The 17,363-nt window shown below is 40.4% G+C and overlaps 1 protein-coding gene across 4 annotated transcripts in view; it reads left to right on the top strand.

The window, feature by feature from the left end:
• The window catches only part of LOC149283437 (calcium-activated chloride channel regulator 1-like), a 56,488-nt gene that overhangs the window by 10,394 nt on the left and 28,731 nt on the right, over positions 1-17,363 (top strand). The window contains exons 5-13 of one of the 4 annotated variants that reach the window (XM_089497579.1): positions 1,157-1,349; positions 3,068-3,246; positions 7,445-7,585; positions 8,194-8,344; positions 9,664-9,772; positions 13,473-13,641; positions 14,116-14,337; positions 15,103-15,327; positions 16,790-16,967. In XM_089497579.1, the coding sequence (XP_089353705.1) occupies positions 1,259-1,349; positions 3,068-3,246; positions 7,445-7,585; positions 8,194-8,344; positions 9,664-9,772; positions 13,473-13,641; positions 14,116-14,337; positions 15,103-15,327; positions 16,790-16,967 (1,465 nt within the window). In that variant the 5' untranslated portion in view covers positions 1,157-1,258. Of the gene's footprint in view, positions 1-1,156; positions 1,350-1,805; positions 1,837-1,945; positions 1,994-2,228; positions 2,769-3,067; positions 3,247-7,444; positions 7,586-8,193; positions 8,345-9,663; positions 9,773-13,472; positions 13,642-14,115; positions 14,338-15,102; positions 15,328-16,789; positions 16,968-17,363 lie in introns of those variants that run through there. The other 3 variants (XM_089497582.1, XM_089497581.1, XM_089497580.1) reach the window with 3 other exon arrangements.

Genomic DNA, 17,363 nt, shown 5'->3' with positions numbered 1-17,363 from the left:
CCTAAGGATGAAGCAGGGGAAAACAATGACAAGGAACTTTAAAAAATCCAGCAGGTATAACTGCTTTTGCACACCCTAAAGGCTGGGGGGATGAGAAAATAGAGAAAGATCAGTGCTTCCAGGACAGACTACATGCCTGACTTCTACCAGGGGATGACTCCATTTAAATAAGAGTTAAAGTATAGTACATATATTGACCTGTAGATAAGTTGACTCGGAGTTTTTGGGTCAATTTTTGACTAAAATTTCTAGACATACATGAGTAGATACAATAGATGCATTTTTCAGTTTGTATGTCAAATCCTACCGTTTTATGAGAAACCATATATATATATATATATATATATATATATATGAGAAACACGGCTTTTTGGACAATGCAACTTTCCCTTAGTGCAAGGGCAGGATGCAGGGGGATGGAAGATATGCCAGGCAGTGCATGGTAGCTGATAAGCAACACTTATCTAATGAGTGCACATGGTTGGGTTGGGATGGTTCAAAACTGAAAGACAGAGGAACAGCCTACCCTGTATTTTAGAAATACAAGCATTTAAACAATGCAAATTGGGAAACAAAATTATAATTAATAGTTTCTTCAAATTAACCAATAAGAGGCTTCTTTGAAAGGCAGGGGGCCAAGGGAGTGATTTCACTAATGTTCACAGATCTCCACCAGGCTTTTCACAATCAGAACCAAAGACAGAAGCCTAAATATGACATTCTTCTAACAGTATGTAGAGAGATCTTGTAGCACCTTTGAGACTAACTGAAAAAAAGAAATTGGTAGCATGAGCTTTTGTAGCTTTAAGTCTACTTCCTTAGATGCATTTAAGCTTACAAAAGCTCATGTTGCCAACTTCTTTCTTTCAGTTAGTCCCCAGGGTACTACAAGATCTCTCTACATACTGACATTAGACACTAACACGGCTACATCTTCAAATTCTTCTAATAGGTAAGTGCTGTTCTGTTTGTTAGCTCAGTAGAAAGCAACTAGTAATCTAGTATAAAGTTACACAGGAGTTAACTATCTGATTTACATTTAACGGGTTAAAGGAAGAAGAAGAAAACCATCCGGATAAGCCTGCCAGAAGAGAGTGGTCTTTAATGCTCTTTTAAATTTGGACAGTGTATTCATATGTAAAATTTCTTCCCGCAGGTCATTCTACAGTCAAAGGGTGGCTAAAGAAAATCTCATTTGGCTGACAGCTACCAACCTAGTCCTGGCTGACTGGAGTAAACCAGCAGAGGACCTGAGTGTATGGGGTGGATTAAAGTGTATGAGGCGGATTTAAATCCTCCATATCAACGTATGAACTTGAATCCAAAGAGACACCTGGGAACCACTGTTGGTAGGTACTCATCAGGATACCAGCCAGTAGGGCTGTGACTGTGCCTCCTCCTCAACACAGCCAAGAATCCACAAATTCAGATTAAAACAACAATGGAAATAAACTACAGCTACCTGATTCTCAACTATCCAGACTAGCATATCACATCCTCACCAGGGTACTTTGATGACCCAGGCCACAAAATTGTCAGAAAATTTTCTGTACTGTTATTGGTGTGTGAGTGTGTGTGTGTTTGTGTATGGATTTATACCTAAACCACCCAAATCCTGAAGGCAGGTGGCTTGCCTGGCCCACATAAGAGACATTGTCACCCCAGTGTGTCTCAAAAGGCCTGACTAGGCCTCAGGATACAGACCCCTCCCAAATCCTCTGCTACTAAAATCAGTCCCAAAAGAGCAAAGGGAGCAATGGCCAGCAGGTGATGGGCCTCTGACATCAATGGACAATGGGCCTCACAACAAACACTGGGCCTACAAAAGCCTCAATAGTAGGGCCAACTAGGGAGCTAAGACTAAAAAGGGGGGGAGTCTAGAGAGCAGTGATTCCCAGACTTTGGTCTTCCACGTGTTTTGGATTACAACTCCTAGAAGCTCCAACAAGGTTGGCCAGCAGTCAGGAATTCTGGGAGTTGAAGTCTGAAGCAGGTGACTGGGAACCACTGCTACACAGCAGAGATTTCTAAACTTTGGTTCTCCAGGTGTTTTGGATTTCAACTCCCAGAAACCCCAGCCAGCTTGGCCCGCAGTCAGGAATTCTGGGAGATGAAATCCGAAAAATCTGGAGGACCAGAATTTGGGAATCACTACTACAGAGCAGAGCTTTCCAGACTTTGGTTCTTCAAGTATTTTGGACTTGAACTCCCAGAAGCCCCAGCCACCATGGCCGATGTCCAGGAATCCTGGGAGCTGAAGTGCAAAACATTTGGAGGACAAAAATTTGGGAATTGTATAAAGCATATAGGGGTCTACAAAGAAACCAAAAAGAGGGGGGGGGGGCTTACAATTAAACCAGTGAGGCCCACTGGGGCCTACTGAGGCCTACAATCTTCCCAGAGGCCAGTAGGCCTGCTCCAAATACAATAAGCCTACCAAGGCCTACCTTTCCCCCCAGTCCTCCCAATAGGCTTACTGGGGCCTCCAAAGGCCTCCAAGGTTTACCACCCATAGGCTTTCCTACACAGGGTGACCAGAGGTCCTCCTTTTCCAGGACATGACCTCCACATCAGCCTTCTTCTGTCCAGGAGGAATTACAAAACAGAAGATACATGAATGCTTATTTCTATGAATGTTTCTAGGTTTTATTTGGCAATGCCCAACATTTTTTGGTGCTGCTCCAAAGCATACAACAAGAAAGAGGAGGCAAAGGGAAACGGGAGGACATAAATATCCTCTGACTCTGCCTCCATCAGTTGATGTCCAGGTGAAGCTGCAACTTACACTTGGACTGTCCCCATTGGAGGCAGCATTAGCAGCCCCTTTTCCCTCAAAAAGTTTCATGCTCTTCATGGAGATGTATAATTAAGAGACCCATCTTCTTAAGAAATGGTTGCAGTCTATATCTGCTAGGAGCAAGTCCCTGAACGTTGTTGACAGAACAAAGTCTGCCATAAAATACTCATTAAACACAACACAGGTTTTCTCTCTGTGTATGTATATGTGAATACATATTTACGCACACACTTGCATAAATAACCCATCTGTCCCATAATTTCTGTCCAGGATACAGTTTGACACAAGCAAAGATGTTGAACCTGTGGCATCTTTTAATGGTGGTGGTGCTCCTGCATGAAGGGGCAAAGGGGACCCTTGTAAAGCTCAACAATGGTGGATTTGAGGACGTTGTTATTGGAATTAACCCTGGGCTACCTGAAGATAACAAAATCATTAACAACATACAAGTAAGATCACTAGTTTCTTTAATGTATTAATTTAGAAGTTTAGCCATTAGTGACTTTATTTACAATAATGCAGGAAAATATTCTATTAGCATGTATGTGTATTTCAGACTGTTTCAGGGAGGATCTACACTGGAGAAATAATGCAGTGTGACACCACTTTAAGTGCTGTATCTGCATCCTATGGAGTCCTGGTGCTGATGCCTCACAAAACTACAAACCCTAGGATTCTGTAGGATGGAGCCATGACAATTAAAGTGTGTCAAACTGCATTATTTCTACAGTGTAGATGCACCTACAGTCCCCTAAGGCTAATTCAAGGGTATAAGTGGGATCTGCAACAAAAAGTTGCAGTAAGATGTGCTTCAAGGAGCCAGTGTGTCATAGTAGTTTTTGTGTTTGACTACAAACTCTGGAAACCAGGGTCCAAATCCTGGCTTGGCCATGGGGTGATCTTGGACAAGTCATAGTCTCTCAGTCTCAGAGGATGGCAATGGCAAATCCTCTGTGAAGAAACCTGTCCAAAAAGACAAAAAACCCATGATAGTTTTGCCTTAGGGTCACCATAAGTCAGAAACAACTTGAAGGCACACAACAACAAGATGCGCTTCTGTGCACTTTTTCAGTCAGACAGCCATGTCCCAGGGCAATTTATCCCATTCTTCTTCCCACATATTCCTCCCTGCCCTGTTTTCTAACAGTTGGTTGCTCAACAGTTCTATGGCTGTTGAGCATGGGTCATCTTCATTACATTTAAGGTTTTTTTAGGGTAGGAGTTGTTGGAATATTTTTTATACTTTGGCAAACCTTTGAGCTGGGAGTTCTTCCAACTTGTTGATATTACCCTGTTATGCACAAGTAGTAGCAGGTATTTTTTTGCCGAGGAGAGACGTATATAAGCAATGCCATTTTGAACACTGGAAAGGGAGAGAATTATGATTATAATAAGCCAACATCCCTTCCTGTGCATGGTTATGTTAACCCTCTGTCTCTATCCTGTGAGGTAATTTTTTCTGAGTTTTGATTATTCAATAAAACATCACATTTACAGGCATTTCTATTAATGAGATGTTCATGCGCCAAATTTCAATATATAACTCAATATCAAAATATGTTAATTATTTGGGGGATAAAATTTGAAGGGGAAAAATATAAACGCTTCCCTTCAGCATTTTAAAGTGATTCATTTATTCGTTGATGTGTGGCTTTCTCCCCATACTGGAACCAAGGTGACTCAGAACATGATTTTAAAAGAGGTCAGGACTAAAAAAAAAAAAGCAATAATATTAAAACACAAAGAAAATGATTATATTAAAATAGCAACTGATTTTTTTTAAATGTTAATAGCATGCCAGGAGAAAAATGTTCTGCATTAAAGCCCACTTCTTCAACAATAAGTCAGTGGCCCAAAACATGTCCAAATGAGAAGGTCTTTTTTGGTGGCAAGAAATACAACAGAGATGGGGGCAGGGACCCAAGATAACCATCCCTTGCGTCTTCACAAAATTTGCCTGTAAGAGTAAATTGGTACAAAACCCAATAAACTCCAGATCAAAGAAATGTCAACCCAAGCTCCCAACAATCCCTAAAAGATTCCTACTGAAGAACAACCAGCATCCACAATTACAAGGGTCCAGCTCCACTGCCCATGATCAATACAGTGGGCCCTTGGTATCTGCTAGGCTTCAAGTTTTTCTTTCTGGAATTGTTATCTTTAAAGATACATTTTCAAGCTGTGGATGGTTAAATCCATGGATAAAGTATGTGTGGATATGAAAGTTGGCTGTACAATACACTTGGCCCTTCATATCCACAGATTTATTATCCACAGATTCAAGCATCCACAACATGAAAATATTTTAAAAATAAATACATGCCAAAAAGCAAACCTTGATTTTGCCATTTTATATAAGAGGTGCCATCTTACTATGCCATTGTATTCAATGAATCATAGAGTTGGAAGAGACCACAAGGGCCATCCAGTCCAACTCCTTGCCATGCAGGAATGATTTTGGTATCCGTGGGGGATCCTGGAACCAAACACCAGCAGATATCAAGGACCTACTGTACTTACAGAACCCCCCCCCCCCCCCAAAGGAGAGAGGGGTTAATATGTTGCCTTCAGCAGTTTTCATTCCTCAATCCCAGTTGAAACTGTTGGCGAATCCTCCTAGAGGAAGCATAGGCAAGGTGATATTTTCATGAAGGCCCTTCCCTTTCTGCTTTCCCCATCTCAGATGCCGCTGGTAGCAAAAGAGACCTCCATTTCAGCATGCAAGCATTCAATTTCCTTTGAGTGCTGGAGTAGATCAACTGTTTTGTGTACTCTTTGGCTTGCTTTCTGCTTTGGTTGAAAGACAGTCGTACAAATGCCCCATTGCAAACATTTCTACTAATTTAGCTGCTGTGTATATGCATATGCACCAAATCTCAGCTGCTGCCACACTGCAGAAGTAAAGTAGTTTGTCACCACTTTAATATCCATGGCGAATGCTATGGAAATCTGGGATTTGTAGTTTTGTGAGATATTTAGTCTTCCCTGTCAGAGCACTCTGGTGTCACAACCAGCTATAGATGCCAGAATTCCCATAGCACTGATCCATTGAAGTTAAAGTGGTGTCAAATTGCTTTATTTTTGCAATGCAGCAGCAGCCTTTAACTTGGGAATGTACAAATAACCACCCAACCTAAAATGGCTGGTTATATACTCTAGCAGTATAAACCTATATTGTTAATAGCCAAGTTACCAGTGCTACCAATGTTTTAATGGCCCTTCTCCTCTGCTTCTAACAGCAGATAGTAGCTCAAAAATGGCTTGTTCCCACCTGTTTTCTCAATACCAAGTATAGCTTCATGTGCTAAATCAGTGGTCCCCAAACTTTTCCGGTTTACTGCCCCTTTTTCCTCTTGAGTGACCATCCTAGTGCAGCCCAATGGCTATTTCTTGATATTAGGTCTATTCTTAGTGCAGCTGCCAACTGGCCAGCAGCATCTCCCTCAGCTGCACCCAGCTTGCCACTGCCTCTTCCTCCTCTGCCTCTCATGTGTGAATACAGCAGTGGCAGTGACCCAGGTTTACTCCTCCCTCTCATTTGCACTGGCCTTACAGCAAAATCAAGCCCAGAGAGCCAGCTGCTAAGTTGCTCCTCCAAGCGTGACCAGGAGCAAAGAGAGAAGCAATTGAGCAGCTGATCGAGCAGCAACTGAGGAGTCTTTCACCATGCTGGTCTTGTGTGCTTGACTGGGGCTCAGTCACTGCTCTCTTTGTCAATCACCTTAGGAGCAGCAAGGCAGCAGATGGTTGAACATTGACTGAAAAGCCTAAGATAGCCTTGTGAGTTAAGGCTGGCGTGGGCGAGAGGATTCTCAGTCACTGCTTGACTAGGTGCTCTGTAGCTGCTCCAAAGGCAACTGGGTGCAAACAGAGAAGCTTCTCCCTGATGAGGAAAGACTCTCAATCCTTCACCTGAGTGGAGAGGGGTGCAGCTGGCTTCCAACTAATCTCCCTGGCAAGGAAGGACTCTCTCTTCAAGAATAATCAACCCTGGATACTCCTCCCGCTCCTTTGTTTCTTCTGCTACCTCTTCTCCCGACCTGTCTAACAAAAGACAGTAGGACCAGCATCACAGCTCCAACCTGCCAGCCAGGTCCCAGAAAAGCTCACAAAGCTTAAGCAGGGTCCCAAATGTGAAAGCTCTTTTTTGCCACTGATTTTCCCCCACCGCCATATGCTCTAACCTCTTATCCCCACCACGGTTCTAAAGATGCTGGTTCCCTTTGCCTTTCTTGCACCCCAAGTCTTTGACTGAAGGCCATCCCCTTCCCCCCCGCCTACTGCCTCTCCCCAACCCCGATCTTTCCAGTACCCCCATGGGAGATGTACAGCCCACTTTGGGAATCACTATGCTAAATAAATTTCTGCATTGTCAAAGTGCTGTTGTAGTTATAGGGGGGAATCTAACTGTATGAGAGGTAAAGATGTGAATTCAGCCTACAAGCTTAAGAAAATGTGTCTGGGTCTCACTGGTTTCCATCCCACCTATTACATATTGCCTTTAAGAAATACATCATGCAAGAAATCCAACTAAACAATTGTTGGCAGATACAAATGCAAGTAATGTAAACTGTAACAAAAGATCCTAGCACCTGACCTGAATATAGCTCTGAAACACATTACGTACTCTTTTTCTGTTCCTGTTAGGATATGGTTAAAGAGGCTTCATCTTATCTCTTTAAAGCTTCAGAGCAGAGGTTTTATTTCAAGACTATAAAAATTGTAATACCTTCAACATGGACATCAAAACCTGAATACAGAAGAGTCACCAGAGAATCCTATGATAATGTAAGTGGGCAGTATAAAGCTACCTTTAAAATCTAAATGTAATTTTTGCCCCAATCTTCTTTTTAAAAAAGCACAAATGCAAGATAACACAGTGATCAGATACATGCTTAATAGAACAAAAATGTTTTGAATGCAGTGGGACTTTCTGGATGGAACTGGGCTGTATACAATTTAATGTTCCTATGGATACGATAATAGCTTTAAAGAAAGATTCATTAGATCAATTAATAGAGGATCGATAACAGTCATTGTTAAGGCCATAACAACCAAAGGTAATTTCCAGGTTTACACAGGGATCCCATACCTCTGAATACCAGTTGCTAAGGTGAGATAGGGAATAATCTGTGAAGTGTTGTAACTTCTAAATCCCACTACTTATAATCTTCCAGAATTATCTTGGAAACAAGATGCTAACAATTACACCCTTAGCTAGATCATGTATGTTCAAACACTGTGGTCCTTATTTGGATACAAGCTGGCCATGCTGAGACTTGTTTTTAAACAAATCTTCATAATGGTCATGATCTTCTTCCTCCTCTTCTTTTGCATCTGCTGCTTTTACTTCTGCTTCTGTTAGTGCTCTTTAAAAAGGTCTCATTTTATTTTAGGCTGATGTCATAGTGGCAGAACCTTTCCTGAAATATGGAGATGATCCCTACACCTTGCAGTATGGAGGATGTGGTAAACAGGGACGCTACATTCATTTCACTCCTAACTTCATGACAAATGACAGTTTGCATGATTTTTATGGATCACGAGGTAGTACCTCTTAATTCAAATTAAAATGTCGGCTTTTAGTCAAAGTTTCAAAAGATCTCAGAATTAGGAAAGCCATGAGAAAGCATTAATGCCTTATGTTCAGTACATTCTTTAATGGATATTAAATTTACATAAGAATTAGCAGAATTCCATGTTTGATTCATCACTACATTTTTCAAGCTGCAGAAAAAAAAATCTTTCTGAAGCCATGTGGATTGCTACTGGGTTACATTATTATATGTCTTCCAACTATGTGAAGAACAATAGGTGGGCTGGACAGCTTCCTTACATGACCTGTGCTAGGAATGAGGTGTGTCAGCATGATATTGGTAGACAGAACTGTATACACAGCCATCTCTATGTCCATTAAAGTAATCAGTACACAGTATGGGAGGGGGAGTGATATTTGCTTGAGGCAGCAAAATGTTTTTGGCAGTCTAACTGTGATAAAATCAGAATGCTTCCATGTAATGCACATGTTCTTTCCATTACACATTTTAATCTGAAGCCATCATCAATTCCTTTTGTTTTAATTGGCGATGTATATGTTGGTCAGAATCCTGTTGGGCCACTAGGCTAGTGTAAAAATAGTTGTACAAGCAGTTGCACAAGCGTGGTCTCTAGTGAATTGTAACATATATGGCTCTTGAATAATAGCAGTATAAGTATGCTTTCCAATATTCCCTTAGCAGCACATCTATTAAAGAGAAAAGATCATCAGCCCAAACAATTGCATCTCTCTCTCTCCCTCCCTCCCTCTCTCTCTCTCTCACACACACCCCTACTGTATATACTCATGTATAAGTCTAGAAATTTTAGTCAAAAATTAACCCCAAAAAACTGAGTTGACTTATCCACAGGTCAATGTAAGTACTGTACTTTAACTCTTATAAAAATGGAGCCATCCCTTGGTGACTGGCAAAAGTGGAATCTGTCCTGAAAGCACTGACCCCACTTTGCTCTCTCATCCATCCAGCCTTTAGTGGGAGCACAAACAATTATGCCTGCTGGAATTTTGTTAAGTTCTTTGGCATCATTTTTCTTTGCTTCATCCTATAGAGCTTTTGTCATATGCCTCTAAATTTTACCCTTGACTTATACATGGGTCATACCAAAATCCATAATTTTAGCCCCTGAACCTGCCCTTTTCTTATACATGGGGTTGACTTATTGTTGAGTATATACGGTATTCACTTTCTGATGTAAATAATTTCCAATGTTATTTTAGACCTTCAGTGGGGGTTGCAGGAGAGTTATCATATTTAAACAACAAAAATGATACTGCTACAATTAGGTTTGTTTTTATTGGGTTTCCACAGGCAAAGTCTTAGTTCATGAATGGGCTCATCTCAGATGGGGTGTCTTTGATGAATACAATAAAGATGCACCTTTCTATTCTACTGGGGAAAAAAAGGCTGAAGCAACAAGGTACCATGGTAAAAGGGTAATTTTGAAAGAATTAATCATGTTAGCAGTGGCATCAGTGGGGGGTGCGGTGGTGTGGCCTGCACTGGGTGATACCTCAGAAGAGGGATGACACCTGACTGGGTTTACCACTACCACCACTAAATCAGTATGCACATAGCCAGTTTACAAAGTTCCTGTTTTGCTATGTTGGTTTTAATCCCCACAACAGGCTTGTAAGAAAGATATGTTGAGAGGCAGAACTGTCCCAAGATCACATGGCAAATTCCATGTCCAAGCAAGTATTTGAACCTGACTCTCTGTGCAGCACTCTGTTCTGAGTCCAGCATTTTCTCAGAAGAGTTGTCACTATTTTTTTAAAAAAAGTCACCAAGCTGCTTCAGGCACTAATTAAAAATGCGACTAAGGCTAAAACATAGTGATAGAAAATTAGAATGCAAACTAAAAATAGGTATACTTATAATAATTTGCATGAAATGTAGAATAGATTCCTGGGTTTGAGCAACCCATGTTTGCACAATTTATTTTCCTGCCTCTTCAGTCTTAGCAGCAGTGTCTTAGAGAATATTTTTATATTTTCTAGCTTTTAAAAAAATCACAATGAATTATAGCAGATCTGTTCTTTTTTGCTTCTAAGAAGCCTTTTGCTTTAGAATTGCTCCTTAAAATTGGCACTGTAGCTTGGACCACGACTGAGAAGGTTTTGACAAATTTTGAGTTGTTTACAATGATTACCTATGTGTTTTGGCAGGTCTTATGGTAGAGTTGTTAAAATTCAAAATTTTACTTATGCTCAGGAGTTGAAAATTATAGTACTGAAAGGAATTGAGGGCAAAGTTTGTCGGGATGAAGGATTCAGTTCATGTCAAATTTTCTGCTTTGGAATGTAAACAATTTGGAAATGGCTCCAGATTTTAAGTTGCTAGCCCAAATAAAAGGAAGTACTGCAAGAGATAGTTTAGGGACAGTGAAACAAAACATATCAATAAAAGATTGATTGATGGCTAACCCATGTGAGATAGAGACGTATGTTAGGACAGCCAATGAATATACAGAGGTGTAAATGTTTAATTCAATATAACCAATGAAAATGTGATTTCTATTTTCCTTTGTTCAAAATACTATAAAAACTTAGTTCATTTTAGAATCGTGTTTCCTTTCCAGTCAAGCTCCTTGTTCTCACTGCTGATTTCTGGGTTAAAATTCTGGTTTTAAAATAATAAATAATCAATAATCTATAGCAGTTCCACCATATTTTTCTAGTGATCTTCACACACACACACACACACAGAGTTAAGAGACATAGGGGCGAAGCAGACAGGCATGAAGGAGCAGCCTCTGACCATTCTGCCCACAATCAGCTTGTGATCGGGTGGGGACTGCACGACCCACTCTCAAAGTGGGCTGCTAACGTGGTCCCAAATGGGCCGCTGCCAGGAGCAGTTTTTCACTGCTCCTTTCTCTGGTGGCCTCGGAGCAGCTTCCAACTATTCTGGGGATGTGCACTCCTTTTGACCCTTCTGTTTCGGGCCATAGACACAGAAACATGGATGATTTGGAATGTTGACCTGAAACTCAGTACTGCAATTTGGAGAAAAACCTAAAAAAGCCCTGTCAAATACTGAGACATCTAGCATGATGCCCCAAGGATATATGGCTGACATAGACATAATTTTCTATTATTATAACTGAAGAGGTTTTGCTTTTTCACTTAGAGTACCTGAATTTAAATGGTTCTTAAGCTTATTGCACAGGCCCTGGGGAACGCAACCAGAGCGGAATGGAAAGGAGCGAGAAGGGAACGGAATGGGGAAATAACGCATATTACCGCATGGGAGAATGCCGCCAATGCTGCCAGAAGTCCCTGATCCATTCCCCATCTTTTCCATAGGAGCCGATTTTCAAGAACTGTTCAGAATCATTCTTGAAAATTGTTCTCCCGTGTGGTAATATGCATTTTTTTACATTCTATTCCGTTCCATTCCGTTCCTTTTCCGCTCTGTTCTGCTCTGGTCGTGTTCCCCGGGGCCTATGCAATAAGCTTATCTGTTAGAGCCTAATCAGCCCACAACCACAGGATGTTCAGTGTTACATTTAAGTTTTGAACAGACAAGAATTTGCCATCGATAAAAGCAGTTGATTGCACTATCACAAAAGATCATTAATACAGCAAAAGAATTTTGTGGGCAACGCTTAAAAATATATGTAGAATGAAGAATCCTTGTTTTCATATACAATTTGATTAATATGAAAACAGACATATATGGGGCTGCCTCTTGCAGAACATTAGCCTTTAACCTTTCTCAATGATTTTTATTTTACATCTTCATAACTTTATTATCTACATCTCTTACTATATATAGTACTCATTTGTAAGTCTAGATTTTTTTTGGTCAAAAATTGACCCAAAAAACCTCAGACAATGGGGGCCAGAAAATGGCGGTAATGGCTCTTTGGTGCTTCCTCTCAAATGAGTCCTGAGAGGAAGTGGACTTTGAATGATGTGAATAAGTCATTTGTGTATGTTTGACAACTTTTCTGGGTTAAAATTAGACAAAGTTATTACATTAAAGTTAAAGACTATAATTACTGCTAACATAGAGACTGTGCTGGATCAGGGCTGTGGCAACTGCACGCTGCGGCCCCCGATCTGGCCTTTCCAGGGTTCAAAAAGGAGCAGCAAAAAGCAGCTCCTTTTTCATCCTGGAAAGGATGTCCCCCCCCCCCCCCAATTTTTGATTACACAGTGCATAATACAAATTGTACAGTCATATTATAATTTTCTCCCCTCTCCCCCCTCCCCCCCCAAAAAAAAACAGTGTAGAGGAAGTTACAATCCAATCAAATTGGAAAGGATGTGATAGCCATGGCGCCACAGCTTTACAGTGCTTCTTTGGTTTTGTGCCTCAAGACTGACTTTTCCTGCGGGTATCACAGCCCCATAGCTCCAAAACAGATGGATCAAAAGAAGCGGCTTATGGCCACTGTGGCATTCAGATGGTGCATGCCTCCAGAGTAGACACAAGCTGCTCTGAGGCTGCCAAAGGCAGCCCAAATCCTCTGAAAAAAGGAGTGGCAAAAGGCCACTCCTGCCAACAGCTGGTTTTGGGATTCTGGTGGTGGCCTGCTTTGAGAGCAGGCTGTGTGGTCACCATGGTCATGGGCTGATTATGACCCGATTGCCTCCTCTGGCCGCTCCTTCATGGCTGTCTGCTTCACCCCATAGTCATTTTCTTTGGTTTGCTTTTTCATCCTTCTTGACATGAGTGCATTTTCTGAGTCCCACCTGTGCCTGCTAAATTTTACCCTTGACTTATCCATGGGTCATATCCAAATCCATAATTTTATCCCTAAAACCTGCCCTCGACTTATACATAAGGTCAATAGATAGTTGAACATATACAGTGTTTACAGTTTTATGAACTGCTTTTCTCGGAAAAGTAGAAGTAAAGAGAGCACCTAGTGAAAAATGCCAACCTTATTAGTGGGCACTGGATCTTGTTGTAGTCGCATGGTTGACACTTTACCTTTGCATCACCATAGCTATGTAACTATGTTACATTAATGTGATCAGCCACTTTTTAGTAATGTGCTTTCTCTTCTTTTTTTTTTTATCAAGAGCAATGTAGTACTATTTATAGCAGAATGTTATCAGTCTTGACTTTTTGACAGGGTAATTCTATTTGTTTCTAATACTCTTCAGATGCTCAGCTGATATCACTGGCCAATATATATTCCAAACTAGTATGGGAAAAACCAGAAAATGCAAAATTGTTCATGAAACTCAGCTTTATGAGCCTGGATGCCAGTTTATTCCCAACAAAAAGCAAAAATCTCCAGCATCAATAATGTACATGCAAAGTCTCTCTTCAGTAAGTATGTCAGTAGGAATGTTATAGAAATTAGTTTATTCTGCGTCCAATTTGTTGCTAAACAAAATATTTTCCAGGAGACTATAGTACAAATTCCTGCAGCTAATGCAAATTTGGCTGCAGGATTTTCTAATTGTTTTTATTAATGACCACAGATATTCATTCATGTTTACCTTTTCCTGTTCCTCTTATTGTTCCTTCTCCTAACTTCCCCCCTACTTCCTGTTACCATTTTCTTTTCTTTTTCAAGTAGTTTTATGTGGGATTTCAGATCAGTAGGTAAACTGGGACAGACTTGTCATTATGTTTTTATGAGACTGAGGACATACTATATTTCAAATCAAAAATTCAAAGAGTCTCTGTAGCCTTTTTATATGGCCTTTGTACCATCATTTAATAAAGCAGGAATGGCTGTCAGCAAATAGGAATTGTTAATGAGGTTGTAATCCTGACTTATTCTTACTATCTATTTAGATTACTCAATTCTGTGACAAAAGTAGCCATAACATTAAGGCACCAAATATGCAGAACAGAATGTGCAGCTACAGAAGCACGTGGGAAGTGATTATGAACTCCACTGATTTTGCCACTTCATCTCCAATTAGTACACTTCCTCCTGAACCCACTATTTCCTTGATGCAAATGCGGGAGAGAACTGTGTGTCTAGTACTTGATGTTTCTGGAAGTATGAGTAGGGTACGTATGTCTCCCATTTCTACTAGAAATGTTTGAGGTCACTATTTCTGTATCTGATTACCGGTAGATATGTTAATCTGGATATTTCTAAGAAGATTATCACACAGTTTAAAAAATCAATTTACCGCTACTGAATTCAATTTGAATTTGGGATACATCCAGATTTTATTGCATGTATTTTTGCCACCAATACCACTGGGCAGGTGCATCCTGGGTAACATCCAGCTAGAATCTGAGTTCAGCTAGCTGATTTGCAAAGCTGGGAGCTTCCTGGTTGAAAGAGCTGCAGCCAGGCTGCTAATAGGCAGGTTACAGAGATCATACAACACCCCTGTTGAAGCAGCTCCACTGGTTACCAGTTTGTTTCTGGGCAAAATTCAAAGTGCTGGTGATGACCTTTAAAGCCCTGCATGGTTCAGGCCCAGAGTATTTGACAGTATCTTCCTCTATGAACTGGCCAGGGCTGTAAGATCTTCAGGGGAGGCCCTTCTCTCCATCCCACCACGTTCACAAACACGGTTGGTGGGGACACGAGAGAGGTCCTTTTCTGTAGCTGGCCCTAGACTCTGGAATTAATTTCTGTAATTTTTATGTATTTCAAAGCTTTCAATAAAAATAGTATAAAACAATTTATGGACTTGTCTGTATTTTATTTTTAAAAAAATCAAAGTACAACAAACTAGAATTAAAAACAGAACCTTCTCAATAATTTTAATTCGTTCTCTTTCCTCTAATGCCCCATCTCCCCCCCCCCCCCCCAAGCAGAATAATCGCATTTCTCGTCTGAAGCAAGCAGCAGAACTATTTATTCTCCAGATTATTGAAATGGGATCCTGGGTTGGAATTGTAACATCCAATAATGAAGCAACAATAAAGACTGATTTGCAACATATTGTCAATGACAGTGTGCGCCAAAGTCTTACAGGCTATCTTCCTACTACAGCAAGTGGTGGAACTAACATATGTGATGGAGTGCTCACAGGATTTCAGGTGAAGGAGTACATTTTTTAAAAAAAACATTATGTATACAGTACAGATCTGTACAAACTCATTAAGGCAATCAAAAAAGTAATTTTTCCAAGCTCTGCATCTGTTTTATCTCTACCAAGGGAGAACATCCAAAGGAAATTTTGTTATTTTAGTAAATGTTTTATTAATACAAAAAGTGAACACACAATCTTAAACACTAACCAGAATCACTTAAACAAACAAACAATGAAACATAGACAAACTATCTCCTTTCCCACCATTCCCTGCCCCTTAAAACAAATAACAAAATACTTCCTGCCCATTCGCTAATTGATTTCCTAGCTAAAATGTCCCCTCTGTTAATCTCCTATTTTCCTCTTTTAACATAAATATTTACCACTTACCTATCAAATTCAATAACATTAAGATCTCCTTTTAGTTTTCTAATAGATTCTATAAATGGTTCCAATTATCTATAAATACTTTTGTTTGCTTTCTTCTCACCAAATTAGTTAATTTATCTAGTTGAGCCATCTCCATCAATTTTTGAGGCCACTCCTTATAAGTTGAGATTTCATTGGCTTTCCACTTTCTTGTGAGAACCAATTTTGCTTCAATTACTAAATAAGTTATCAAATTTCTGTACTGTATTTCACTTCCTTTTTGTTTTCTAAAATATGGAACTTATTTTAGAAAATAAGTAAGAACTTTAAAGTCTGGTGATGTTTGAGTCCTAAACTGTGAAGGTTAACTGGAAGGAGCCATAGCATATCCCTATATATTTTTAGCAGGTGCAATGCTACAGTAGTGCTTTTCTCCCTTTTAGTACTTTGGTCAAGGGAATGACTCTGACTCCCAGGGAAATAAGCAATCTGTTATGGCGGTTGTAACAGAGGAGGAGCTTGTTGCTGTGTGCCTTCAAGTAGTTTATAGCTATTTTGGCAACTCTAAAGTTGACCATCGAGGAGGATCATGGGGTTCTCTTGGCAAGATTTGTTTGAAGGAGGCTTGCCATTGTCATCCTCTGAGAGGCTGAGAGAAAGTGACTTGCCCAAGGTCACCCAGTGGGTTTACATGGCTGAGCTGGGATTTGAACCCTGGTCTCCAGAGTCCTAGTGCAATACTCAAACCCCTACACTACACTGGCTCTCAGCAACATGAAGCACAACAAAGAAGTCACTAGAAAAAGCTAGGACAACCATTTTGTGAAGCTTTATTTAGAGGGCTGCCCTGATCCATAATATAGCAAAATGTTCTGTGTTGTTTATTTATTAATACTGATGTTCAGTTATATTCACCCATCTCACCAAACAATGCATCCGTTAGAAGTAGGAAAGTATTCATCTTTATTTCACAACCAAACCCCACTATGTCCTAAATTGTTTAAACGTTTTTCTTACACATGAGTTTCAGCTAGCTTCCTGTCATTCCTATGTTATTTTTTTCATTATTCCTAACATTCTGAATCTTCTTTTCTGTCTAGGTGTTTTTACAAAAATATACGAGTACAGAAGGCTGTGAAATTGTGCTTTTGACAGATGGAGAAGATATGGCTGTAAGCTCTTGTTTTTCTAAGGTTCGAAGCAGTGGGTCTATAATTCATACCATTGCTTTGGGTCCAGAGGCTTCAAAAAACCTAGAAAAACTGGCAGAGATGACAGGTAAATGAGCAAACAAAATATCAAAGACTTTGGGGCTTGACAGACAGGGAGAAAGGGGTGGTGAGATGCCACCCCTTTCTGCCCCCAATGGACACCGCAGCAACGAAACGACACAGCCTCCGCAAGGCATAAAAGGGACCTGCTCCTGGATGGGGGCAAGCCATGATGGTGCCTGGACAGCGCAGTAGGACCTGGGAGAGTACGGACGTTCCATTCTCCCAAGCCCTAAAATCAGCCCCATGCCGGCACATAGCACCAATCTGTACTGGGCCTTTTTCTTATGTGCTATGAAATGTCAGCTGGGTGGTTCGTCAAAAGTGAAGTTACTACCCAGCCATTTTTTCAAGTTACTTTACAATGTCTTTCCTACTTTCTCTCCATATGGAACATTTCCTA

The sequence above is a fragment of the Sceloporus occidentalis genome, unplaced genomic scaffold (genome assembly GCF_023333645.1).
Source record: "Sceloporus occidentalis isolate IW3139 unplaced genomic scaffold, rSceOcc1.0.p SCAF_104, whole genome shotgun sequence".
NCBI lineage: Eukaryota > Metazoa > Chordata > Lepidosauria > Squamata > Phrynosomatidae > Sceloporus > Sceloporus occidentalis.
The sequence above is the reverse complement of the archived record's forward strand: the minus strand, read 5'-3'. Positions and strand labels throughout refer to the sequence as shown.